The following is a 26,540-nucleotide window of genomic DNA, read 5'->3' as shown; positions in this document are numbered from 1 at the left end:
TCTTTTTTCTTTATTCTGCTCTGCAGTAGTTATTTCCACTACTTTATCTTCCAGGTCACTTATCCGTTCTTCTGCCTCAGTTATTCTGCTATTGATCCTATCTAGAGTGATTTTAATTTCATTTATTGCATTGTTCATCGTTGCTTGTTTCGTCTTTAGTTCTTGTAGGTCCTTGTTAACTGTTTTTTGCATTTTGTCCATTCTACTTCCAAGATTTCGGATCATCCTTACTATCATTATTCTGAATTCTTTTTCAGGTAGATTGCCTATTTCCTCTTCATTTGTTAGGTCTGGTGGGTTTTTATCTTGCTCCTTCATCTGCTGTTTGTTTTTCTGTCTTCTCACTTTGCTTATCTTACTGTGTTTGGGGTCTCCTTTTTGCAGGCTGCACTTTCGTAGTTCCCGTTGTTTTTGATGTCTGTCTCCAGTGGCTAAGGTTGTTTCAGTGGGTTGTGTAGGCTTCCTGGTGGAGGGGACTAGTGCCTGTGTTGTGCTGGATGAGGCTGGATCTTGTCTCTCTAGTGGGCAGGTTCACGTCTGGTGGTGTGTTTTGGGGTGTCTGTGGCCTTATTATGATTTTAGGCAGCCTCTCTGCTAATGGGTGGGGTTGTGTTCCTGTTTTGCTAGTTATTTGGCATAGGTTGTCCAGCACTGTGGCTTGCTGGTCGTTGAGTGAAGCTGGGTGCTGGTGTTAAGATGGAGGTCTCTGGGATATTTCCACCGTTTAATATTATGTGGAGCTGGGAGGTCTCTTGTTGACCAGTGTCCTGAAGTTGGCTCTCCTACCTCAGAGGCAGAGCCCTGACTCCTGGCTGGAGCACCAAGAGCCTTTCATCCACACAGCTCAGAATAAAAGGGAGAAAAAGTAGGGAGAATTAGTAGAAGTATGAGTAAAGAAAGAAGGAAAGGAGGAAAGGAAGGAAGGAAGAAAGAAGCAAAGAAGGAAAGAAAGGAGGGAGGGAGGGAGGGAGGGAGGAAGGAAGGAAGGAGGGAAAGAAGGAAAAAAGACAGAAAGAAAGATGATACAGTAAAAATAAAATAAAGTATAATATAGTTATTGAATTAAAAAATATTTAGAAAAAAAAAAAAGGGACGGATAGAACCTTAGGACAAATGTTGGAAGCAAAGCTATACAGAGAAAATCTTACACAGAAGCATACACATACACCTTCACAAAAAGAGGTAAAGGGGGAAAAATCATAAATCCTGCTCCCTGAGACCACCTCCTCAATTTGGGGTGATTCGTTGTCTAAAGGAGGGAAGGAAGGAAGGAAAGAAAGAAAGAACGAAGGTAAAGTATAATAAAGTTATTACAATTAAACTTAATTATTAAGAAAAAGAATTTTTAAAGAAAAGTCATGGACGGATAGAGCCCTAGGACAAATGGTGGAAGCAAGAGTATACAGACAGGATCTCACACAGAAGCATACACGTACACATTCACAAAAAGAGGAAAAGGGAAAAAAATCATAGATCTCGCTCCTAAATTCCACCTCTTCAATTTGGGATCATTCCTTGTCTATTCAGGTATTCCACAGATGCAGGGTATATCAAGTTGATTGTGGAGCTTTAATCCGCTGCTTCTGTGGCTGCTGGGAGAGATTTCCCTTTCTCTTCTTTGTTCTCACAGCTCACAGGAGCTCAGCTTTGGATTTGGCCCTGCCTCTGCGTGTAGGTCGCTGGAGGGCGTCTGTTTTTTCGCTCAGACAGGACGGGGTTAAAGGAGCCGCTGATTCGGGGGCTCCGGCTCACTCAGGCCGGGGGTTGGGGGATGGGGGAAGGAGGGGCACTGCGTGCGGGGCGGGCCTGCGGCTGCAGAGGCAGCGTGACGTTGCGGCAGAGGCCGGCGTGATGTTGCACCAGCCTGAGACCCGCCGTGCGTACTCCCGGGGAAGTTGTCCCTGGATCCCGGGAACCTGGCAGTGGCGGGCTGCACAGGCTCCGCGGAAGAGGGGTGTGGAGAGTGACCTGTGCTCGCACACAGGCCCCTTGGTGGCGGCAGCAGCAGCCTTAGCGTCTCCCGCCCGTCTCTGGGGTCCGCGGTTTTAGCCGCGGCTCGCGCCCTTCTCTGGGGTTCGCGCTTTTAGCCGCGGCTCGCGCCCGTCTCTGGAGTTCCTTTAAGCAGCGCTCTTAAACCCCTCTCCTCGCGCACCAGGAAACAAAGAGGGAAGAAAAAGTCTCTTGCCTCTTCGGCCGGTGCAGGCTTTTCCCCGAACTCCCTCCCGGCTAGTCGTGGTGCACTAACCCCTTCAGGCTATGTTCAAGCCGCCAACCCCAGTCCTCTCCCTGAGCTCCGTCCAAAACCAAAACCCGAGCCTCAGCTCGCAGCCCCGCCCGCCCCGGCGGGTGAGCAGACAAGCCACTCGGGCTGGTGAGTGCCGGTCAGCACCGATCGTCTGTGCAGGAATCTCCCCGCTTTGCCCTCCGCACCCGTCGCTGTGCACTACTCCGCGGTCCCGAAACTCCCCCCTCTGCCTCCCGCAGTCTCCGCCCGCGGAGGGGCTTCCTAGTGTGTGGAAACTTTTCCTTCTTCACAGCTCCCTCCCACTGGTGCAGGTGCCGTCCTTATTCTTTTGTCTCTGTTTTTTCTTTTGCCCTACCCAGTTACGTGGGGAGTTTCTTGCCTTTTGGGAGGTCTGAGGTCTTCTGCCAGCCTTCAGTAGGAGTTCTGTAGGAGTTGTTCCACGTGTGGATGTATTTCTCAAATATTTTAGATAGTAACTCCATTTATATAACAGTCATATTATTTGCAAAATTTTCTCCCATTCAGTAGGTTGTCTTTTTGTTTTGTCAGTTGTTTCCTTTGCTGTGCAAAACTTTGAAGTTTGATAAGGCTCCATTTGTTTATATTTGCTTTTATTTCCTTTGCTTTAGGAGACAGATTCAAAAAAAAATTTCTACAATTTATATCAAAGAGTGTTCTGCTTATGTTCTCTTCTAGGAATTTTATGGTTTCCAGTCTTACATTTAGGTCTTTAGGTAGATACCATTTTAAATGGCTTACTATATTGATTACTTTTTCTTTTCAAAATAAGGTACTATACATGGATCAAGGGCTGGTTTAGGAGACCTGGATTTAGTCCAATTGTTGTGTTCATTATGTAATCTTGGGAGAGTCATATATTCCTAGGTTCAACTTCCAGTTCAAAAATTGTCATGCCAGGTCAAATTATCTACATGTATTAAATGTTTTATTTTGCTGGTTATTCAGTGAATATAATACATTTTTAGGTTGTTGGAATTACTATTAAAAAACTTAAATAAACTATAAATTTCAAAACGAATATAAATAATGAAAATTATACTAATGGAAAGATTATTTGTAAAAATTTTGGCTGACTTTAATTAATGAACTTTTAGAAATACAGATGAACAACACTTACCTAATTACCATATTTAAATTAATTAAAAATACTTAAAATCTCATATTAAATCTCCAGAAAAATGTTTTAAGTGTTTACCTATATTTTGAGGTCCCAAGTCCATTTCTACTTTCCCCTACCCAAGAGATGATTGTGAAGTTTTGAGAAAGTTAATGCAGTTTTCAAGGATGAATCTTCATGAACCATAGGGAACACCTCAGTGCAGTGAAAACATATCCACACATAGAATCAATATACACTCTTCATGGCCATGTTTGCCTTTAAGGGAACCATGGTCTTTATAGTAGGACTAAATATTTTATTACTTCTATTGTAAAAGCATGTTGTTTGGACTATGGTTAATTTATATATGGAAAAGATGCCCACTAAATTTTTCATGAGGTTTAGCTACTGTGTTTTTATATGTTATATGAAATTTAAACCATGACAGAAAATAAAGTCTATGCAGGCTAAGAAATGTTAAAGTTTTAGTAATCAAAAAATATTTTTCATCATTAAAAATAAATATAGTATTTTTTTAAATGAGGAGTTATGGTGTTTTTGAGATATAACCTCATAAAAAAGTAAGAGTAAAATGATAAAATGAAAGAAATAGGAGAGAAATAACATTGCAAGACTCAGTGGACTTCAAGTAAAGAAAACAGTAAACAAGACATATATATATTAAAAGACAAAAACCCCTATATCAGTCATTTCATAGAAATATTTCAAAGTTAATATACAGGCAGATATTAACAAATTTTTTATCTGGCATCTAATTCCTGGTTCTGATTCTTTTAGCTCTCTGAGCTTTATGTTATCAATCATAAAAATATCCTCTGCCCAGGCCACAAAATGAGATCCAGTGGAAAACTCTTGAGATAATTTGAATTAAGTAAACTATATCTATTAAGTAAACTATATCTATACATCTATATGGCATATAGAGTTTACCATATGTAATATATATTGTATAAAGTACTTTATTATAGTGATATAAGTAAGCTTTATATATAGTCATCTTATAGTAATCATGTTTTAGTACCATTTTCACTTAAACTAGAAATATGTAGGTGTGTTATGCAGTATTTGAAATCATAAAATTGTTATCCTTGTTAATATTTTATTGTTTAAGAAAATAATGCACGAGAGGCTGAGTAATGGTAAGCTTAAGATGCTGCCTTAAATAATGAAGTTCCAAAGAACTTATGGCCAGAAAAGAGACCAGAAGGTGCAAACAGCTGTGTGGAATTGCAGGAAAGAAACCAAAGCCTCAGCAGCAGATTGAAAGTCAGCAGCACAGTGATAAGGAGTTACTAGGGGGAATACTTTCAATAACAGCAGAGGGAGGGAAATGCATCCATGAATAAAGAAAAGGGAAAAAGAAAGACACCTGGTTGGACTTGTTTTTTAAGTTGGATGAACAAAGAGATTTACAAAGGTCAGATATTTAATGAATTGACTGCTGTGATAGTGAAACAGATCTGAGCTGTCAGAATTAGATGTCTTAAAACTCAAGAGAAGGGTTGCAGCACAGGTAGGTGTAAGCACAGAGAATTCCAAAATTTTTTAAAGTGTTTGAAAATATGCACTATTGAAATATGAATTGCAAAGCCTTATTTAGTATAAATGATCAAATTAAAGTTGATATTTGTCAAGGGTTGAAAGTTCATATTTTAATAGTTAATCACACATGTTTTTAAGATATCTTCAGAATATATTTTCTTTTCATTTTAGTTTCTAAGCTTTCTGAAAAAAATAAATAACTACTTACAAACACTAACACATAAATATACATTCATTGTGGAAAATTCAACACAAATATATGTAGAAGAAATAGTTAACTGTTCTCCTTCACTGTTCCTCAATTCCTCTCCTCTGAATGAAGGTAACAATTTTTTTAAATATGTATTTTTGGAGTATCCTTCTGGATCTACTTCTATGTAATTTTTACTGTGTATTTTTATATGTATATACATGCACATATAATTTCACGTTTTATATTATATTATTTATATAATTCTGCAATTGTTCTGTTTTTATTTATTATCCTTAATAAGTTTCTACATCAATGTATATAAATCTACCTCATTCTTTTTAACCCTGACTAGAATTGTAGATAATTAGTGTATCACAATATATTCTGTCTTCTATTAAAGGATACTTAGGTTGCTTACATATTTTTTATCATAAGAAGTATAATTCCAGAAACTTATGATAGGACAAATTAATTTTTTAATTACTATCCTCAAGCTAATGGCAAAACCCTGTTGAATGTTTGTTCTTTCTTCCCTTTCAGAATCATTTATCCTCTGCAAAACTCCTATGATTTAATTTTCACTGCTTGATGTTGGATTAAATGAAACTAATTATGAGAGAGGACTGTTGGGGAAACTGAAAATATGTAAGTATTTTCAATAGACACATGTTCTCCAAAATTCCAGTTTTATTTTAAATGCCATGATCCCGATGAATCACTTTATTAAAACAGTGGCATAGTAAACGGAGAATAATTTAGCATTAAGGCTAAAGTGTGATTGAAATTCAGTTCTAATCAGGACCACTCCACATGACATTTTGTGCCTTAGGGTCCTCATCTGCAGAGAATAATAATAATATCTACTTTTATTCGATACTGTGTGGAATAAATAAGGGATGTTCCTCACCCAAAGGTGTATTAAATAAATTTAGTTCCTTTTTTCTAATAGGCGCTCAATAAATGCAAAAAAATTATGTTGAAGTCTGTTGGTTTAGGTTTGTGTGTGACTCTGTGTGTTGTTTATTTATATGCCACCCCCCAAAAAATTAAAATACAAAATACTTCTATTAATGCATCCAATATATCCTTAGTAAAGGGACTAGAAATTAAAATTGGGAAACTAAACTAAAATCTATCTGAAGAGTTTTTTTCTCAGTATCTGGATCAGTCAAATAATCACTTTGACCACTTGCTGTCTTAACCGTGAAAACCAAAGCTAGATTGTTATTAAATGTGTATAACAATGAGTGGCTTTCAAAGTGTGGTGCGCAGACTAGCAGCATCCTCTGGAATGTTATTGGAAATGCAAATTAAGCTCCATCCCAAACCTACTGAACCAGAAACTTTAGGGGTTGAATACAGCAACACATTTCAGTGTGTCTTCTGGGGGATTCTGATGCATGCTCAAAGTCGAGAAACACCACTGTATATCTTTAAAACATAAATACTAAAATGTGAAATGTTATTCATTTCACTACTTATAACTTTACAAATGAAATACATCCAAACAGTACATTTTAACATGTCAAGTGAAATTATGAATATTATAATGATAGAGAACTCAAAATAGTGATACACGTTTGGTGTTGCCAAATTTCCCTCCAGATTAGTCTGTTACATGTGCTTCTTTTTATCCAGGTTTCAGAAATGACATTCTTACTAAGTATTTTCAGATGCTCATCAATTAGATGAGAGGTTAAATCTGGAATTGTTCTCAGCATCTTCCACACAGCGTTGTGTTCAAATAGCGTCCTGTGAATGGGACTTAAAAAAAAGATTGCAATGATGTGTTAGTTCCTGCTTTACAACATAGTGAATCAGTTATACATATACATATGTTCCCATATCTCTTCCCTCTTGCATCTCCCTCCCTCCCACCGTTGTTCACCAAATTGTTATCCTCTTGCTCCCTGGGCACACAGTTATATGACATATTCAAGTCTTCCTTGAACTTAGACACAGCTATATGAAACTGAGTTCTGTTCAATAGAATATGGGCAGCAGTGATGCCTGACATTTCCACGCCTATCCTTTGAAAGATCTCTCCTGTGTACAACCATCCATTCTCTTTTCCTATCCATTGGCTAAATGGGGGGACTCCAAGAACTCAGAGAAGGGAAGAGGTGAAAGAGGCAGAATGATCTAGGTCCTTGAGTTGCCATTTGGATGAGAAGTGACCAACAATGAGTTGACTATTGACTATTAAATAAACTGTAAATGTGTTAAGGTTCTGGAAAAAAAAAAAAAGATTGCACACTGAGAGACTACCACATAAATACAAAGAAACAAACAAACCAAAAAATCCTCAATTTTTGAGCTTCCAAATTTGTATTTCCATCTTTATTCAGCATTGCTAAGGATAAGTGATGATGGTCTCTTTTGTCTTAGTAATCTTTATAATTTGTTCTCCTTCCAAGATAAAGAGGTACCTCCATGAAACTTTAAACTTTAGGATATTACATAGTGCCTTTACCTTCTTTTTATATAAAACTCAGTGCTTCAATTTTAAGATTATAGCTCTCATTATTAGTCATTTTAATAATAAAAACCTCTTTTAGACAATAAAATGATTGATGTCTTATTTTATTCTTGATTTTTAGGTACTATTAAAGTTAGAGCAAATGAATATGTAATTTAACATTTGAGAATATAAATTTTAAGTGAAAAGATGCATATGTAATTTTAAATAAAACATAGTTTTATTATGATGGATGATATTTATTTACTTTTAATCATTAAATTCACTATTTAATAAATATAATATCATAATCAAGAAACAAAATTCATGTTGATTCTAAGTTTTCAAGGGACTAACCCAGCTACCATGCCATTGCTAAATGTTTAGTATTTTTAAAAAATCTATTGTGAAAAATCAGTTTAGCAGTAGATAGGGAATTCAGAGTACTCACATATATGTAGGTTTGACAGAAACAGTCCCAGTTTAGGCGTGATATTCTGTTGGTTCATCTGTTATGCATGTGTTTATGTGTGCATGTTTACTGATCACATTATAAATTGGTTTTTTTTTCTTTTGGTATTGTGTGTTGTAGCAAAAAAAAAAGTTGGAAAAGCACTAATTTAGTAGATAATTTTAAGAAATACTTTTGAGAAAACTAGCTCCCCACTTAATATCATTTAAAAGTGTGTACTTCAGATGTAATAATAAAGAATTAGTATTCAGAAATGGCATGGTATTATAACCAAATCCTAAAAAAATTGTCATTGATTTAGCAACCAAACAGGGGATGACAAGGAAATAATATCACAGATTTTTAAATGGACATACATTTTTAGTGGCAAAACATTTGAAATATCAGTTGCCTGAAATAATTTGGAAGGTAGACCAAGTGCCTAAGAAACCGGCTGCTTCACTGAAAATAGTTGGAAAAAGTTAAAAAGTTATTGGGTTTTGTTTGCTTAATGTTAGTTGTTTGTAGCAATGTATTATTAGCTGGATAAAACTGACCAATTATCAAACATAAATGAAAAGGAATAGAGAAGATCCAGAAATGTGTCGCATGATTTTAAAAGCCATATCATTAGACGAATATAATAGTCGTTTTTACCTGTATGGATGAGTAGACTAATGTTTTTCATCAAATTGAGAAGTTTTGGCTGTTCTTTCTTCAAATATTCTCTGTCCCTTTTCTCTCTTCTCTCCTTCTGGGATTCCCATTGTGTTGATTCTGGTATACTTGGTGGTGTCCCATAGGTCTCTGAAGCTCTGTCCATGTTTTTCATTTTTATTCTTTCTCTTCTCTGACTGGATAATCTTAATTGATATATCCTCTTCAAGTTTGCCAAACTTTTCTTCTGCCAGATCAAATCTGTTGTTGAACCTCTAGTGACGTTTTTACTTCAGTTATTGTACTTTTTAACTCCATAATCTCTATTTGGATCTTTTTTTGCAGTTTCTTTTTATTGATATTCTCTATGTGGTAAGACATTATTGTCATACTTTCATTTAATTCTATAAAGTCTGTATTTTCTGTGTGCAGCTACCTAAATCTCTGTATATTTCACTTAATAGTCATCTAATAATTGTTTGGAAATTTTCTTAAATACCTGAACCATTAAGTCCCCCAACTTTTGCTGATGGGCAGGCTGTGTGTTTTCATGCTCTACTTTAATTCATTAGACACTGTTTTCTTTATGTCTTTGAACCTATTCATAATAGTAAATTTAAAATCTTTGTCCTACTAAGTCTAACATTTGAATCCTCTCAGGACATTATTTGCTCTTGGCTGCTTCTTTCCCTACATATGGGACACACTTTGTTGTTTCTTTGCATGTCTCATAATTTTTGTTTAAAATTGAACATTTTAGCTAATGTGACAAATCTAGCAATAACCTTTCCCCTCCTTCCCAGGGTCAAATAACAACAATGCACAATGAATATGGTTTTTTAAGGGAGTTGCCAGACAAATCACAGTGTGGCAGTGCTTTGGGAGTGGGTTTTTTGAGGATCTCCTAACCAGTCTTCCCTTTTAGGAGCTGCAGAGCTGTTAGCTCCTAAAAACTGTTACAGAATTGGAGACAGGAGGATTAAAGTAGGTCAAAATAAAAAGCTACAAACCCTGCTAATTTTCTTGAATAAATACTCCTCATGTGGTTTCATGCATCTGATTAATTTCAGAGTTCTGAAAAAATTTATTTTGACAATCTTTGTCAGTATTTCATTGATTGTATGAAGGAGAAGATATACAGAGGTCCTCACTCTGCCATTCTAGAAGCCCTGCACTACACATTGAATCTTAAATATTCTGATCGATAGCAACACCCCTAATTTCTTCCCACAGATCAAATTCAACATAGATGACAAGCAGTAGGGAGTTCATGTGACCACTGTGAGTGGGACAATCAAAAATAGTTTGGAAATAACATTACTAGCAGAAGACATTAAAAGAAATAATGTTTAAAAGTCTGGAAGTAACTCAAAAATTATAACAATTAGTTTGAAAAAAGAATGGACCTGTAATTTACATATTCTGACTAAAAATGCAAAATATTTTTTCCTTCAACTAACTTAATCTTACTCTGAAAATCTTATTCTTGTTAAATCCCTATTTTTTAGTTTACTTCTGCCTTTCCTACATGGACACTCAAGAACCTTCAAATACTTGGATTACCATACTTGGAACAGGAAGAAAAAAGAGGAATTGTAACATACTGCTATAACCTCCTATTACCACAATTCTTACATTGCTTTTGCTGCCCCACTTGGGCACTGGTCTTAAGGGTGTCTGAGGCTCTGCCCTGACAAATGATGTGCAGTTCTGAAATTCCCCAAAATTTTTTCAGTGGAGTCTAACGTACACCCCTGTGATGGTAAACCAAAATATTCAGGTCTGAAAACATGGCCTCCACTTCCACCCTTTAAACGGAACTTCACTTTTCTTTCAATCTCTACATTTCTTGTTTGGCAGAAACTTTCATATACATCATACCCACTCCTTCTTACCACATCTTCCTGACTTACTCTTAATGCAGTGAAAGAAACTAGATTAACAAAAAGGAAAATTCATATATTGAGAAAAACTATAATGTTCAAACTATTACTAGCAAATAGTTGTTTAATAGTGTTTTTCTTATCATTATCATCATTATGAATTATCAGACCACTTATAATGGTGTGAAAAAAATGTTATTTCCCTTGTATTTTCATTTACTCACCTTTGTTTCTATTTCTAGCCCCAATTCCAGCTGATGGCAAAAAGCAACATTTTAAAATATTCCAAGTATTTCAGGCATTACACATGGAAATAAAAGAATTATAGGATTCCTTTTCTACTCCTTTCTCTCCTGGTGATCATCTCAAGCCTAGGAGCTTTTAAAGAGTCATGATAAATTGGTAACTGGCTTCTAATCACCAGCACTTATGTGCATTGACATCTGCTGAGTTCTAACTATTATGAATAGCCATTGGAATCCATGTTTTCACTGAATTCCTAAATGTTTCAAGTTGTAGGTACATGTGATCTATATTTTGTAAAGCTCTTGTAAACCTGTTGACTTTTTCACTCTCCACTAATTTATCATACTTCTTGCAAATAAGGAGAGAGCTTGATTGTTTCAGGAAATATATTTGCAGCTGTGCAAAAATGGTTAGGGCTCTCTTAAAGTCTCTATACCCTTAATATTAATAATTTACTGAGATGTGTAGATTAAATGGAGTTTCTGAAATTTTTCTTCAATTAATCTAGATTTTTTAGAATCCTTAATCTACTAGGTTGACAAGTAAAACAAAACAAAACAAAAATCCTTACACTGTCTCTTAATAATATGGCAAATCTCATAATATACTCTCTATTCAATTTAAATATTGAGACTATACAAAGTTCCAACACTGGCTGCCTCACATGGTCTTTTTCAAAGACTTAGACTCTTTAGTAAAACTGCTTAGTTTACCAGAGTTATTCCACTCACAATACTTCTCCCCAGGAAGGGATGCAAGTGTATAAGGGGATTTATTGGGTCTTTGTGGCAGTCGCTAGAGGAACAGTTGGACAGCATGTGCTGAAAATTTTGTTGAAGAAATAAAATCAACTTCTATTACAGGGCACATAAATAGAGCCATTTAACTTGCGTAGGAAGTTTCCCAATAAAACAGTGGTGAATTGGAACACTCAGGTGCAAGTAGGGAGAGAGAGAAAGTGTTGAAATATGCTATAAGAAGCAATATTTAGGGACCAGTCACCTCCACCATGAATCCAACACAAGCCACTGAACCGAACTGACCCACTGGGGGCAGACACCAAAAACAATGGGAACTACAAATGTGCAGCCTGCAAAAAGGACACCACAAACACAGTAATTTAAGCAAAATCAGAAGACAGAAAGACACAAAGCAGATGAAGGAGCAAGGTAAAAACTCAACAGACCAAACAAATGAAGAGGAAATAGGCAGTCGACTTGAAAAATAAGTCAGATTAAGGATAGTAAAGATGGTAGGGCTTCCCTGGTGGCGCAGTGGTTGAGAGTCCACCTGCCGATGCAGGGGATACGGGTTCGTGCCCCGGTCCGGGGAGATCCCACATGCCGTGAAGCGGCTGGGCCCATGAGTCATGGCCGCTGAGCCTGCATGTCCGGAGCCTGTGCTCCGCAACGGGAGAGGCCACAACAGTGAGAGGCCCATGTACCGCAAAAAAAAAAAAAAAAAAGATGGTACAAAATCTTGGAAATAGAATAGAGAAAATACAAGAAATGTTTAACAAGGACCTAGAAGAACTAAAGAAAAAACAAACAATGATGAACAACAAAATAAATGAAATTAAAAATTCTCTAGAAGGAATCAATAGCAGAATAATTTAAGCAGAAGAACGAATAAGGGCCCTGGAAGATAAAATAGTGGAAATAACTACTGCAGACCAGAATAAAGAAAAAAGAATGGAAAGAATTGAAGACAGTCTCAGAGACCACTGATACAACATTAAATGCACCAACATTCAAATTATAAGGGTCCCAAAGGAGGAAGAGAAGAAGAAACAAGCTGAGAAAATATTTGAATGGATTATAGTTGAAAACTTCCCTAATATGGGAAAGGAAACAGTCAATCAAGTCCAGGAAGCACAGAGAGTCCATACAGGATAAATCCAAGGAGAACACCCCAAGACACATATTAAGCACACTATCAAAAATTAAATACAAACAAAAAATATTAAAAGCAGTGAGGGAAAAACAGCAAATCGCATACAAGGGAATCCCCATAAGGTTAACAGCTGATGTTTCAACAGAAAAAATTCAAGCCAGAAGGGAGTGGCAGGACATACTGAAAGTGATGAAAGGGAAAAACCTGCAACCAAGATGACTCTACCCAGCCAGGATCTCATTCAGATTTGACAGAGAAATTAAAACATTTACAGACAAGCAAAATCTAAGAAAGTTCAACACCACCAAACCAGCTTTACAACAAATGCTAAAGGAACTTCTCTAGGCAGAAAACACAAGAGATGGAAAAGACCTACAAAAACAAATTACCAAAACAATTAAGAAACTGGTAATAAGAACATGGATATTGATAAATGAATATAAGTGTAAATGGATTAAATGCTCCAACCAAAAGACATAGACTAGCTGAATGGATACAAAAACAAGATCCCTATATATGCTGTCTACAAGAGACCCACTTCAGACCTAGGGAAGCATACAGACTGAAAGTGAAGGGAAGGAAAAATATATTCCACGAAGAGGGAAATCAGAAGAAAGCTAGAGGAGCAATTCTCATATCAGACAAAATAGACTTTAAAATAGACTATTACAAGAGACAAAGAAGGACAATACATAATGATCAAGGGACCGATTCAACAAGAAGATATAACAAGAGTAAATATTTATGAACCCAACATAGGTGCACCTCAATACATAAGGCAAATGCTAACACCCATAAAAGGGGAAATTGACAGTAACAAAGTCATAGTAGGGGACATTAACACCCCACTTTCACCAATGGACAGATCATCCAAAATGAAAATAAACAAGGAAACACAAGCATTAAATGATACATTAAACAAGAGGGACTTAATTGATATTTATAGGACATTCCATTCAAAAACAACAGAATACACATTCTTCTCAAGTGCTCATGGAACATTCTCCAGGATACATCATATCTTGTGTCACAAATCAATCCTTGGTATTTTTAGAAAATTGAAATCGTATCAAGGATCTTTTCCAACAACAAGGCTATGAGACCAGGTATCAATTCCTGGAAAAAATCTGTAAAAAATACAGACACATGGAGGCTAAACAATACATTACTAACTAACCAAGAGATCACTGAATAAATCAAAGAGGGAATCAAAAATACCTAGAAACAAATGACAATGAAAACACGATGACCGAAACCTGTGGGATGCAGCAAAAACACTTCTAAGAGGGAAATTCATAACAATACAATGCTACCTCAAGAAACAAGAAACATCTCAAATAAACAACCTTACTTTACACCTAAAGCAATTAGGGAAAGAAGAACAAAAACACGCCAAAGTAAGCAGAAGGAAAGAAGTCATAAATATCATATTAGAAATGAATGAAAAAGCAATGAAGGAAACAATAGCAAAGATCAATAAAGTTAAAGCTGTTTTTTTGAGAAGATAAACAAAATTGATAAACCATTAGCCATATTCATCAAGAAAAAAAGGGAGAAGACTCAAATCAACAGAATTAGAAATGAAAAAGGAGAAGAAACAACTGACACTGTAGAAATACAAAGGATAATGAGAGATTACTATAAACAACCTTATGCCAATAAAATGGACAACCTGGAAGAAATGGACAAATTCTTAGAAAAGAACAACCTCCCGAGACTGAACCAGGAAGAAATAGAAAATATGAACAGACCAATCAGAAGCACTGAAATTGAGGCTGTGATTAAATATCTTCCAACAAACAAAAGCCCAGGACTAGATGGCTTCACAGGCAAATTCTATCAAACATTTAGAGAAGGGCTAACACCTAACCTTCTCAAAATCTTCCAAAATATAGCAGAGGGAGGAACACCCCCAAAAGCATTCTATGAGGCCACCATCACCCTGATACCAACACCACACAAAGATGTCACAAAGAAAGAAAACTACAGGCCAATATCACTGATGAACATAGATGCAAAATCCTCAGCAAAATACTAGCAAACAGAATCCAACAGCACATTAAAAGTATCATAGACCATGATCAAGTGGGGTTTATCCCAGGAATGAAAGGATTATTCAATATACACAAATCAATCAATGTGATAAACCATATTAACAAATTGAAGGAGAAAAACCGTATGATCATATCAATAGATGCAGAAAAATCTTTCAAAAAAATTCAACACCCATTTCAGATAAAAACCCTCCAGAAAGTAGGCATAGAGGGAAATTACCTCAACATAATAAAGGCCTTATATGAGAACCCACAGCCAACATCGTTTTCTCACCACTATTATTCAACATAGTTTTGGAAGTTTTAGACACAAGAATCAGAGAAGAAAAAGAAATAAAAGGAATCTTAATCAGAAAACAAGAAGTAAAGCTGTCACTGTTTGAAGATGACATGATACTATACATAGAGAATCCTAAAGATGTTACGAGAAAGCTACTAGAGCTAATCAATGAATTTGGTAAAGTTGCAGGATACAAAATTAATGCACAGAAATCTCTTCCATTACTATATACTAATGATGAAAGATCTGAAAGAGAAATTAAGGAAACACTCCCATTTACCATTGCAAGAAAAGAATAAAATACCTAGGAGTAAACCTACCTAAGGAGACAAAAGACATGTATGCAGAAAACTATAAGACAGTGATGAGAGAAATTAAAGATGATACAAACAGATGGAGAGATATATCATGTTTTTGAATTGGAAGAATCAACATTGTGAAAATGACTATACAACCCAAAGCAATCTTCAGTGCAGTACCTATCAAATTACCAACGGCATTTTTCACTGAAGTAGAACAAAACACTTCATAATTTGTACGGAAACACAAAAGACCCCGAATTGCCAAAGCAATCTTGAGAAAGAAAAACGAAGCTGGAGGAATGAGGGTCCTGGACTTCAGGCTATACTACAAAGCTACAGTAATCAAGACAGTATGGTACCGGCACAAAAACAGAAATATAGATCAATGGAACAGGATAGAAAGCCCAGAGGTAAACCCACGCACATATGGTCACCTTATTTTTGATCAAGGAGGCAAGAATATACAACGGAGAAAAGACAGCCTCTTCAAAAAGTGGTGCTGGGAAAACTGGACAGGTACATGACATGTCAAAGTATGAGACTAGATCACTCCCTAACACCATGCACAAAAATAAGCTCAAAATGGATTAAAGACCTAAATGTAAGGCCAGAAACTATCAAACTCTTAGAGGAAAACATAGGCAGAACACTCTATGACATAAATCACAGCAAGATACTTTTTGACCCACCTCTTAGAGAAATGGGAACAAAAACAAGAATAAACAAATGAGACTGAATTAAACTTCAAAGCTTTTGCACAGCAAAGGAAACAATAAACAAGACAAAAAGACAACACTCAGAATGGGAGAAAATATTTGCAGCGAAGCAACTGACCAAGGATTAATCTCCAAAATTTACAAACAACGCATGCAGCTCAATATCAAGAAAACAACCCAATCCAAAAATGGGCAGAAGACCTAAAGAAACATTTCTCCAAAGAAGACATACAGATTGCCAACAAACATGTGAAAGGATGCTCAACATCACTAATCATTAGAGAAATGCAAATCAAAACTACAATGAGATATAGTCTCACACAAGTTGGAATGGCCATCATCAAAAATTTACAAACAATAAATTCTGGACAGGGTGTGGAGAAGTGGGAACCCTCTTGCACTGTTGGTGGGAATGTAAATTAATACAGCCACAATGGAGAACAGTATGGAGTTTCCTTAAAAAACTAAAAATAGAACTGTGATAAGATCCAGCAATCCCACTACTGGGAATATACCCTGAGAAAACCACAAATCAAAGGAGTCATGTACCACAATGTTCATTGCAGCTCTATTTACAATAGCCAGGACATGGAAGCAGCATAAATGTCCATTGACAGATGAACAGATAAAGAAGATATGGCTCATATATATAATGGAATATTACTCAGCCTTAAAAAGAAATGAAATTGAGTTATTTGTAGTGAGGTGGATGGACCTAGAGTCTGTCATGCAGAGTGAAGTAAGTCAGAAAGAAAAATAAATACCATGTGCTAACACATATGTATGGAATCTAAAAAAAAAAAAAAAAAAAGAATATTCTGAAGAACCTAGGTGTAGGATAGGAATAAAGACACAGGTATAGAGAATGGAATTGAGGACATGGGGAGCGGGAAGGGTAAGCTGGGATGATGAAGTGAGATAGTGGCATGGACTTATATATACTACTAAATGTAAAACAGATAGGTAGTCTGAAGCAGCCGTATAGCACAGGGAGATTATCTCAGTGCTTTGTGACCACCTAGAGGGGTTGATAGGGAGGGTGGAAGGGAGACACAAGAGGGAGGAGATATAGGGACATATGTATATGTATATTTGATTCACTTTGTTATAAAGCAGAAACTACCACACCATTGTAAATCAATAATACTCCAATAAAGATGTTAAAATATCAACCAATCAATCAATATATAAAGAAAGAAAGAAGCAGTATTTAACTGAGAAACAAAGAGTTTTATTTCTTCAAGGACACATAGCTAATGGTGATTAGTAAAAAAATGAAATACTGAAAATTGCTAAGTGAAGAAGAAATCATGCTAACACACAAACACACACACACACACACACACACACACACACACACACAGAAAGAGGAGGAATTCTGAATGCAAGAAAGATTTCACTCAGGAGGAGTTACCAAAAGGTCCATGATGGTCTCTAAAATTGAAAGTAAACTTCAGAGATGCTGATTAATTTCTACTTCTCAGTGACCTATAGACATTAAAGAAAGTATCTTTAGGTCCTGTCATAAAACAATCAATACTTAACTGGAATTAAATATATTTGGAGATAGAATTGATTCATATATTTTAAGAGCTGTCAAGTTAAAGAGGAATTAATATTATTGTGTCTGGTATTTTGTGTAGAAGGTATAAAGAGGTCACTTATTTCTAATTAAAAAGCACAATTAAAATATTAAAGAAAATAAAACATACCCTTAGGTATGTATATACAAAATTCAAATATTAGCTCCCTATCAAAGTCCTCCTGCTGTTTGAGTTCAAATTTTCTTTTAATAATAGTTAAAAATAACCAACCAAACAGAAAGCAACAGGGGGCTCAGTCTCATGTACTGTGGGAAACTTGATAATCCTCTAATATCCCTGAGAATTGGGGGGAAGTTTATGTTTCTTCCAATTGCTTCTTGTTGTTCTCCTATTTTCACTGAATACGTAAGCTCTGTTCTGGACAGCAGAATTTGCTGTGGTCGGTTTTATTTTTTTTACTTTCAAAAAACATCTTATCTTTCCCACATATGATATTCATATCAGATAGAGAACAGATTACCACTTGTTTTTAATTTTGAATATTTTCACTAATGTTATCAAGTGATTCTTTTACAAGGATTGGACAAGAGCAGTGGCGTTCAAACACGCACACACAGTCACAGAGCGCTTTGTTTAACTAAATTTTACATAGACTGTGTATAAATAAAAGCAGACCTACACTAGTTTAAGGAGTGGGAGGATAGGTCAGTTTCCATACCAGATCCATGTCTCCCCCTACACATCTGAAGGAGCAGTAAGAAATCCACAGAGCTGATATAGAATTATAAGAAAATCAATGTTCCTTTCAACATGGATGTTCTATTATTTTATTTAGTTGATTGCCCAGTATATTTTTAATTCTTTATATTATCATACACTTACAAGGAATTTCATTTTCAAAATCCAACCTCCTCCTTTTAAAGTAAGAAATCTGAGGCTTAGATATGTTAAGTAAATTATTCAAGGTCACACAGATAATAAATTGTAGAGCCAGGTAGTCTCACTCTGGAACCTCAGGGTTCCTAACCACTTAGCCACCACAGTTAGCCAAATCTTCATTATAGTCGTTTTCATTTTTTTGAGTTATTGGGCTAATTGAGTTAGGGCAGATTCTACTCCAGGTTTTGCTGAGTCTGACAAATAAAATAAAGAACATAAATTTATAAATTAAAAATTTGGAACAAACATGAATATTTATTTAGAAAGGGAAACAAGGACAATAGATAATCATTACAAATTTTTAAAAGCTACACAATTTCAAAACACCGCAAAATCCAGAAAAATAATATAGTATTTTTATTAATTAGTTGTATATCCATTATATTTACTTTTCTAAAATTTTTACTACATTTCTTATATATTTTTACCTCTTTGTATGACACCAATTTTATATCATTTTTATTGAAAAGAATATTCTCTGAAGCTTGGTTGGTAAAATGTTTTTAATTATTCTTAATAATTTAGAAATGCTTCCTTTTTAAACATTAGAATTCCTGTCAAATTTAGGAAAATCTAAGTCCACATTTCTTTCATGTGTGGGCTTTAAGATTTGGAAAGCTTTTCCATGGATTCAATTCTCTCATCATACATTTCGAAGTATGTGCTATTCGACTGCCAACATGTTTCTGGTACCAGGTTGCCATAGGATGGTTCTATATGGTGATGACAGTTCTGACCCATGTCGAGATGCCGTTGGATTCACTCAGTGAGTGATAGGGTTAATCCTGACAGCCATTCATACACTAGGACAGAGAGCAATAATAACTTGCATGTACAGCAATGACTTAGAACCAAAAATTAAATCCCAGTAGACCAAATGAAAAGTATCTTTAACTCAATTTTCCCTAAACTGAATCCACAAAAGTCAGAAGCCACTCCAATGCCAGGTATCATGAATGTGTAGGAAAAGGAAGTTGACAGGCTAAGAGAAAAAAATTGGTTAAAGTTAAAATGTCTTCCTTTTGCAAACGTTACAAAAATTTATGAGCACGTGAATACATTTCTAAGGCCTCTCTCAGATCCGTGGAAGGAACCTATGCAAATCAAATGACAGGCCTAAAGCTTAAGCTTCATTACCTTTAGGTTATGGTCTGAGTTAAGGTCTAGTCATTAAGCAAAAGAAAGAGTAAAAAGAAAATAGCTTTATAATCAGACTGGATTAAAAACTGAAGGCTTTGAATCTGGAGTGAAAAGAGGTAGAAATTTTATAAAGGCATGAAAGTGAGGAACACAGAGCAAAGTAAAGGTATGAGCCTGAATCAAAGGCCATGGACGAATTTGCTCAGATTTACAATTTGGGGGGAAAAATGGTGGAAATTATAGTGTGGATTATCAGCTGGGAGTAGAATACCAGGGAGTGTGTTCCATTTGTTTATATCTGTCCCTAGAGCACACACCCTGTGCACCAAGCCATGGGAGTTCCTCAAGGAACCCAAAAACTTGATGTAATTTGATGGTATCATGTGTGGGAATACAAAAACATTTTCAGAAACTTCACAGCTAAAATTCCTAGGTTTTATCAAGAATATAACATTTGATCAAATGTTCTGTGAACCACAGTTTATTGGGATAGAAAAATCCAGCTGAAAATGTTACTTTAATTAAAGGATGCCCACACACATACACTTGGACCTCCTTAATAGTTTTAAAAGCAGCATTTATGACAGTAACTACATTATTTAAAACAGTTAAAAATGTGATTTTTTCCCAAATGTCATTTATTTTTATCCATTTTCCCCTTACACTTTCAAGTAGTCCACTATAAAATTATTTTCCTGGAATCTAGTGTGTACCTGAATTTTTCTTGTATCATTAATATGTACATCACCTTCTGTCTGACTTTGACTTGCCTAATCAGTCAAGAATCAATGAACAGAATAACAATATATTTTATTTGATTATCCAAATTCAAATGACAAATGTTGATCATTATCAGTTTTTCCAGAAATTAGGTTTGGTCGTTCATGAAGAGCAGACATCAGAGTTACAGTATGATTTGGATTCTCTTTGCTATTCTTATACACAATTGAAAATTAAAAGATTAGTGACAGCAACTGTAACTCTTCTTTTCAAGTTAAAATATATATATATATATATATATATATATGTATTATGATTAGAAATGTTAAAATTAGAAATTTTAAAAAATGTCTCTCCTTGTTGTTTTAAGTGGATGAGCTGGGCTTTTCCATGGGAGAGAAATTAAAAGACATGTACTTCCAAAATAAAAGAGCAGATCTCCTTTCATTTCACAGGGACACGATTGAAGAAAATAATAATCCAGTCTGTTGATTGAAATTTTTAGGAGGAGCGATCATAAAATAATTTTCAAAGAACTTAATTTATCTACATATTTATGAATCCAACACCAAATTTGAGAATCCTCAGGAAAGGTACCTCATCAAAGAGCACTTTTTTTCACACACTCAGTTCCTGAGACCTGGGTGGTTAACAGTAGCAACACAAAAAAGGCATAAGTAAGGCCTCAAAATATTTCAAAAGTCACCTGCATTCTCACTTCCTAAACACAGAAGCAGTAAATAAGATAACCACAGATTACCAAAATAGACAGATGTTTAGAAATTCTATTTTAAGTTCTCTACATCTTTTGTCCTTACACATTTGAAAGAGCTGTTTCTAAGACACAAAACTGATGTGATGGATTTCTCTGTAAGAGAGACAGACAAGCAATTTTGTCAGGAATCTTAATTATTCTTAACCTAATCATCTTATTTCTCTTCTTGGTGCTCAGAAGAATGTAATTACTACAAGTAAGAATCAGAAGGCAAGAAATCGCTTCTACCCACATTTGGGTTTTTGAGGTCAGCTTAAAAAAGAGTCCCTATTCTCTGATCATTCATTCATTTCTTTATTTAGCAAATAATTTTGTGCAATGATTAATTTTCATGTATTATTCTAAATGTTGGCATACAACAAAGAAAAAGATAAATATGTTCCTTGCCTTACACAACATAAAATCCAGTGGGGAAATCATATATTAAAGGAAACTTATATCTGTGAAACTGCTATAAAACTGCTATAAAAGGTAGAGCACCGTGTTCTATGGAAAGTAATAGAGAGACATATCTAGTCTAGTTGGGTCAAAAATATTACCCAGAAATGATAACAATATAAACTGACACCTGAAGAATAAGTTGGGCAATGGGGAAAGGGAGGATATCAGTGTTGAAAGTATAAGGAATTGCATGTCCAAAGGTCCAGAGTCAAGTATTCAAGAAACACTGAAGGCCCAGAGGAATCATATCAGAGAGGTCAATGAAGAAATTGGACAATAAATGAGGCCCAAGTGACAGGAAAGGCAAAATCCTAGGGGGCATTGTAAACTCTGTTAAGAATTTTAGACTGTGTCATAAGAAAAGGTAAAGTCATCCAAGGGCTTTCACTAAGAGTAATAACTACAGGGATTTACATTTTTGGAAGTTCACTCTGGCTATACAGAGGAGGGTAGGTTAGAGTATTGTAAAACTAATGCACGGAGATCAGTTAGAAGGCTATTACAGCAGATTGTACAATGAACAATTCCATCTAGCAGGTCAAGTTTTTAAAATTAGTTGGGAATATATTTAGTGAGCTTAATAAGTCAAGGAAAAAGCAGTACAATTCCATGTCAAGAACACTCTTCCACGGGAATAACACTGATATCACCAGTAGTATCAATATCATAACTGGAGAGACTCCTTTTGTCAGGATGACTGACTAATAATGCCAGCTTAAAATTTTTCCAGTCCAAAATAATCTGTTATGTTTAGTGTCTTGAATTTGTAACTACATTTCAGTAACTATCAAAATGCTAGCCAGAAAAAAATAAAATATAAGAAATACTCTATCATTCCCCACTTTAGAAAATATTTTAGAATATTCTCTTAACCTCATCTAATGTTAGGAACAAGGAAATCTACAAACTTAAATTTTATTAGGTTAGTTCTAACATTTCCATAATCAGAGGGAAAGTATATGCTTAGCAAAGCCACAAATAGTTATATGTATCAAATGGATGGATGGGCAGGTAGATACACAAACAATAGACATATAGATATATAGATATATAATATTTATTTAGCTGTATTTATCTATCTATAGATATATATTTATATATCTATATATCTGAAGTAGATGTATATAGATAGATATTGATATTGAAATTTATGTCTACATATGTAATTGAAATCTCTATATTTATTTACAAAATATATACAAATATCTGTAGATAGCTGCTATATAAATGTTTTAATTTTAAAAAATAAAAATGTTTTTTGAAGACTGGTAATAAAAATGACAATATGGAGAAATCTCTTAGGTTAGGCATTGAGTAAAAGAAACTCAAATGCATGATGTTGTCAATTATGTACTTCAATATTTGCTTTTTGGCAGAAAAAATTTGACACTGGAATTGATTTTTTAAACTGATGATAATTAATGCATTTCTATTTCTTTCTAGGATGCATAAAAATGCTTGATCTAGGGCTTCCCTGGTGGCGCAGTGGTTGAGAGTCCACCTGCTTATGCAGGAGACACGGGTTCGTGCCCCGGTCCGGGAAGATCCCACATGCCACGGAGCGGCTGGGTCCGTGAGCCATGGCCACTGAGCCTGCACATCCGGAGCCTGTGCTCTGCAACAGGAGAGGCCACAACAGTGAGAGGCCTGCGTACGGCAAAAAAAAAAAAAAAATGCTTGAGCTAAATTTAATACTTAGACATGGCAAATAAGTTAGCTAAGGTTGTTATTATGTCTTCTTTCCTAAACTTTGCTTGCTTGTTTCTATCATAACATGCCTTTAGTAGAAGCCACACAAAACATTTCTGTAATATGACTTAACACTATAAATTTCAATAATAAATTTAAAATAAGAATTTATTTAAATAAATTAAAATAGGATAGGGATTCAAGACTAAATTTTAAATAGTAATCAAATTGATAGTAAATTTCAAATGAGAACATTGTATTGTCATCCTTTGACTAAAATTAGATTTAATGGACAGATTTTATTTGTTTTTTTTTTCCAGCAGTGTTATACAATGTTTTTAGAAAAATCCCTCGCTTTTTGTGGGAGATTTTTGTTTTTTAATTTTGGAGAGGATTGAAGTGGAAATGAATATAGGGTGATGGCTTGGACTATAGCATGAAATGAAGTGGATCAGGAAGTATTTTTGGCTCTTGATTAGATTGGGTAAAGAAAGAGAAAAAAATATTGTAAGACTACCAGTTTCCTGACATAAAATTATAAGTTGGAAGAATGTATTGAGATGGAGAATACTTTAGAAGATGAAAGTTTGGTAGAATGAACAAGGGTTCAGTTTTAGATTTAGAAAGTAAGATATACCAAGTGAACACATCAAGTAGGTAATAAATTATAAATAAATCCAAATCATTACAGGAAAAAAATAAGTAAATAAATGTTTGTATGCATCTGATGTACTAACAAGGACTAGATTTACTCTCCTATCTGAAACAACTAAAAGGTAAAATATATAAAGTAATGGTTTTATAGACATTGAGCATCAGACAAAGAAAAACAGTGATCCCTGGAATGAAGATACAAATGAAGGTAAGAAGAGAGGGATATCACAGGCTTGGGGATTCTCCTTGGGGAGTGAGGGTTTCAAGCTACATATTAGGTACCCCAGCCCTATGGTCTAACACTGGGAAGATGAGCCCCTCTTAGCTGGTTTAAAAACCAGTGGGCTGTAAGAAACAGACTCCACTCTTGAAGAGTTCAGGCACAAACTTGCTTACTCCCAGTATCAGCAAAGAAGCAGCATTTTGAAAACTACCTGGGGCTTTAACCAGATTGCCCAGACCACACCATCCAGCCCCCCAGCCTGCACCAGGCTCCTGCTCCAGCCTCTCTTACTCTGGTGCTGCTACCCACCAAGGCAGATGCTGCCTTTGCCAATAAGAGTGTGCATGCTTGGAGGGAACTGAGCTAGCTTAGACCTGCCTCTGACCAGGGTGGGGGAAACTACCACCCCAGGAGCACACATCCCTGCACACACTTAGAAGGGAGCAAAACCAGCTAAGTAGCATTGCACCAACCCCTCTGGCCCCAGTCCAACCTCTAATAAATACATGCACACCAAGGAGGGGGGTCCAGTGAAAACAATACAGAATTGCAACCCCAAGTCCTCAAGCCCTGACCATGACCCCAAACAAGGCAGAGACTGCCATCACACTCTAGAGGAACAGAACTCCCTCAGGGTTCTTGCTCCTGTCCCTTGCACAGTGACCCTACCACCAATAGGGTGGTGATGACCATTGAGCATACCACAAGGCCCTGCTGGAGCTTGGCTCTGGCTCTAACACCTTCAGCTCCATCCCTACCTCTTACCAAGTCAGTGACTGCCAGAACACCCCAGGAGAAGATGCTGCCCATGCTCACTTCAGATCCACCTCTCCCACTAAAGCCACTGGGCACAAACAGACTGTATAGGGATTCTCCTACACAGAACACACCTTTAAGACCAAGATAGTTAACTGATTCACCTAACGTCATAGATAGAAAGTTAAAGAAAATTAGAAGACAGAGGAATATCTTTCAACTGAAAGAACAAGAAAAAGATGCTTGAAAAAAAAAAAAACCTGAAGAAGCAATTTACAGAGATAAGTAATTTACCTGACAAAGAGTTCAAAGCAATAGTAATAAGAAACCTAATTGAACTTTGGAAAAGAACAGATAAACACAGTGAGAATTTTAACAGAGAATTGAAAAATGTAAAACTGAACTAGTCAGAGCTTAAGAATACAATAACTAAAATGAAAAGTATGCTAGATGGAATTAATAGCAGATTAGGTGACATAGAACATGTAAGTGATCTGGAAGATAGAATAAGGGTAATTACCCAATCAGAAACAGCAAAAAGAAAAACAAATTGTTAAAAATGAGAATAGTTTGAGGGGCTTCTGTTATAACATTAAGTGTACTAATATTCACATTATAGGGGATTCCAGAAGGAGAAGAGAGAGAAAAGTGTCAAAAATGTATTTGATGAAAAATCTAGAAACAATAAATGCTGGAGAGGGTGTGGAGAAAAGGGGACACTCTTGCACTGCTGGTGGGAATGTGAATTGGTTCAGCCACTGTGGAGAACAGTATGGAGGTTCCTTAAAAAACTACAGATAGAATTACCATATGACCCAGCAATCCCACTACTTGGCATATACCCTGAGAAAACCAAAATTCAAAAAGAGTCATGTACCAAAATGTTCATTGCAGCTCTATTTACAATAGCCAGGACATGGAAACAACCTAAGCGCCCATCATCGGATGAGTGGATAAAGAAGATGTGGCACATATACACAATGGAATATTACTCAGCCTTAAAAAGAAATGAAATTGAGCTATTTGTAATGAGATGGATAGACCTAGAGTCTGTCATACAGAGTGAAGTAAGTCAGAAAGAAAAAGACAAATACCGTATGCTAACACATATATATGGAATTTAAGGGAAAAAAATGTCATGAAGAACCTAGGGGTAAGATAGGAATAAAGACGCAGACCTACTGGAGAACGGACTTGAGGGTATGGGGAGGGGGAGGGGTGAGTTTTGATAGGGCGAGAGAGAGTCATGGACATATACACACTAACAAACGTAGTAAGGTAGATAGCTGGGGGGAAGCAGCCGCAAGGCACAGGGATATTAGCTCGGTGCTTTGTGACAGCCTGGAAGGGTGGGATGGGGAGAGTGGGAGGGAGGGAGACGCAAGAGGGAAGACATATGGGAACATATGTATATGTATAGCTGATTCACTTTGTTATAAAGCAGAAACTAACACACCATTGTAAAGCAATTATACCCCAATAAAGATGTTTAAAAAAAAATAAATAAATAAAAAAATAAAGAATTTGCTATCCTTATGTGTGACCAGATTCACCAGATGACAGCTCCTATGTGGAAACTCAGATAGGCTTTCATTTCT

The 26,540-nt window shown here is 35.8% G+C and overlaps 1 protein-coding gene across 1 annotated transcript in view; it reads right to left on the bottom strand.

Annotated features, from left to right (window-relative positions):
- Nucleotides 1-26,540, bottom strand: part of CNBD1 (cyclic nucleotide binding domain containing 1) — a 414,607-nt gene that overhangs the window by 128,301 nt on the left and 259,766 nt on the right. The window contains 1 exon segment of the mRNA XM_032609565.1: nt 6,740-6,885. Within this exon segment, the coding sequence (XP_032465456.1) occupies nt 6,740-6,885 (146 nt within the window).

Source organism: Phocoena sinus, chromosome 17 (genome assembly GCF_008692025.1).
Source record: "Phocoena sinus isolate mPhoSin1 chromosome 17, mPhoSin1.pri, whole genome shotgun sequence".
Classification (NCBI taxonomy): Eukaryota; Metazoa; Chordata; class Mammalia; order Artiodactyla; family Phocoenidae; genus Phocoena; species Phocoena sinus.
The sequence above is the reverse complement of the archived record's forward strand: the minus strand, read 5'-3'. Positions and strand labels throughout refer to the sequence as shown.